Source organism: Sprattus sprattus (genome assembly GCF_963457725.1).
Source record: "Sprattus sprattus genome assembly, chromosome: 8".
Classification (NCBI taxonomy): domain Eukaryota; kingdom Metazoa; phylum Chordata; class Actinopteri; order Clupeiformes; family Clupeidae; genus Sprattus; species Sprattus sprattus.
In genome coordinates this window covers 8,983,227-8,985,726 of record NC_137927.1, presented here as the reverse complement: position 1 = coordinate 8,985,726, position 2,500 = coordinate 8,983,227, and the positions used below count along the sequence as shown (strand labels likewise).

General features: G+C 52.6%; 1 protein-coding gene across 1 annotated transcript in view; it reads right to left on the bottom strand.

Annotated features, from left to right (window-relative positions):
* Positions 1 to 2,500, bottom strand: part of crtc3 (CREB regulated transcription coactivator 3) — a 54,038-nt gene that overhangs the window by 13,306 nt on the left and 38,232 nt on the right. The window contains exons 8-9 of the mRNA XM_080843943.1: positions 1,421 to 1,506; positions 935 to 984 (exon numbers count right to left, since the gene is read on the bottom strand). Coding sequence (XP_080700069.1) covers positions 935 to 984; positions 1,421 to 1,506 — 136 coding nt within the window. The remainder of the gene's footprint in view (positions 1 to 934; positions 985 to 1,420; positions 1,507 to 2,500) is intronic.

Sequence of the window (2,500 nt, the reverse complement as noted above, 5' to 3'; positions counted from 1 at the left end):
TGAGAACAGTGCAGGTGTGACGGAGAGGAGAGAACAGGTTTGAAGGAGAGGAGAGGAGAGTGCAGGTGTGACAGAGAGGAGAGGACAGGTGTGACGGGAGTGGAGAGGAGATTGCAGGTGTGACAGAGAGGAGAGGAGAGTGCAGGTGTGACGGAGAGGAGAGGAGAGTGCAGGTGTGACAGAGAGGAGAGGACAGGTGTGACTGAGAGGAGAGGAGAGTGCAGGTGTGACAGAGAGGAGAGGAGAGGAGGGGTGAGAACAGTGCAGGTGTGACGGAGAGGAGAGAACAGGTTTGAAGGAGAGGAGAGGAGAGTGCAGGTGTGACAGAGAGGAGAGGACAGGTGTGACGGGAGTGGAGAGGAGATTGCAGGTGTGACAGAGAGGAGAGGAGAGTGCAGGTGTGACGGAGAGGAGAGGAGAGTGCAGGTGTGACGGAGAGGAGAGGAGAGTGCAGGTGTGACGGAGAGGAGAGGAGAGTGCAGGTGTGACGGAGAGGAGAGGAGAGTGCAGGTGTGACGGAGAGGAGAGGAGAGTGCAGGTGTGATGGAGAGGAGGGGAGAGTGCAGGTGTGACATAAAGGAGAGGATAGTAAAGCACAGGTGTGACGGAGAGGAGGGGAGATTGCAGGTGTGACGTAAAGGAGAGGATAGTAAAGCACAGGTGTGACGGAGAGGAGGGGAGATTGCAGGTGTGACGGAGAGGAGAGTGCAGGTGTGACGTAAAGGAGAGGATAGTAAAGCACAGGTGTGACGGAGAGGAGGGGAGATTGCAGGTGTGACAGAGAGGAGAGTGCAGGTGTGACGGAGAGGAGAGTGCAGGTGTGACGGAGAGGAGAGTGCAGGTGTGACGGAGAGGAGAGTGCAGGTGTGACGGAGAGGAGAGTGCAGGTGTGACGGAGATGAGGGGAGAGGCAGGGCAGGCAGGGACCACTCACTTGATTCCAGGCACTTCACATGACTTAGGGCGCGAGGACAAGGACTGGACCTGCAGTCAGAAACACAGGAGAGCCATGAACAGTTGGACATCAGGTCTGCTGTGCACAAAAACCACCTCAAAACAAGTTCACATGTACATTTGGTTTTGTTATCGTCATCAAAAAGAGTCTTGTGTTGTGTGTATCGTCTTGATAACATACAAGTTCCACATAATGCCATCATTGTATAACTCCTATTGTATTACAGCCATTAACAGACACTCAAGGCTTATAGTATACTAATAACTTATACTATTCTATAATACCATCAGCCCTGCTGCGGTCTGGGCTTTGAATCCGTGACCATACTGGTGTTAGCTCCGAGCTCGGCTCTTTTCTCTCCATAAACCTATGCTATGCAGAGCTGGTTTTTAATAGTCTGCCCCTTTCTCGGTCTCAGAGCGGTTCCCTCCTAACGAGCCTGGTTCTCCAGCGTGCTGTTCTCACCTTCTTGGCCTCCCACAGTTGCTTGGGCAGGGGCTTGTTCACCCCCCTCAGGCTCTCCTCCTCCGTCAGCGCTGGGAAGGAGAAGACTGCAGGGGAGGGGACAGAGAGAAGGGGCTGGTCAGCATGGGCAGCTTGGAAAGTGCGTGTGTGTGTGTGTGTGTGTGTGAGAGAGAGAGAGTGTGTGTGTGTGTGTGTCTGAGAGTCTGAGAGTGTGTGAGGGAGAGAGAGAATGAAACAAAGATAGTGAGGGAGTGAGTCAGCGCATATGTACGAGAGTGAGAGAGGGAAAGAAAGAAAGATGTTAATTATATCCGCTCTTCCTGCCTGCTGTGTTTTCTAATGGTCATCATGTTGTTCTACCTTAGATCTCGCTCACCCGCTTTGGACTTTTCAGACCGTCAGACCTTCTGTGTGCAAACCTGTCTGTTCTACAACTGTGTTGTTGTGCCTGGGGCACTGTCAGTCAGTCAGCATTCCTCTCTTTGGCCAGTAGAGGACGCTAATCACTACCAGATCGCAGGCAACCACAGTTCTCCTACTTAAGCCTATGGACAGTCAAAGACATCTTGAACGTGTACTCAAGCACTCACCCAAGGAAACACTTGTGTGAATGGAAAACACACACATATACACACACATAGGGTCCAGGGTAAAGCTATAACTGGCACACAAAACACACTCTTGACTTATCCAATAAGGACTGCCTCACAGGGAGTGTGTGCTTGTGTGTGTGTGTGTGTGTGTGTGTGTGTGTGTGTGTATGTATTTCTGTGTGCCATACATGGCAGTTGCGCCCACAGCAGTGGGCATGGCTCCCCCAGCACAGACACCTGCGTGTGAGGTTGGCATCCTGGCAGCGCAGGTCCAACGTGACCTAACCCTGGCACAACACTGCAACCAGGTGGTTGGGAATAAGGCCGCCAGTCCCACCTAAACCCCTCACCGGCATGTCCTACCAAGACCTGCGCTCACGCACAGACACGGCAGACTGAGAGCGAACACCCAACACACACTTCCTGCTCTACGAGAGCCATTTCTATGGCTTTAGGGCCTGAAGGTTTGGAACACAAAGGTTTGGGA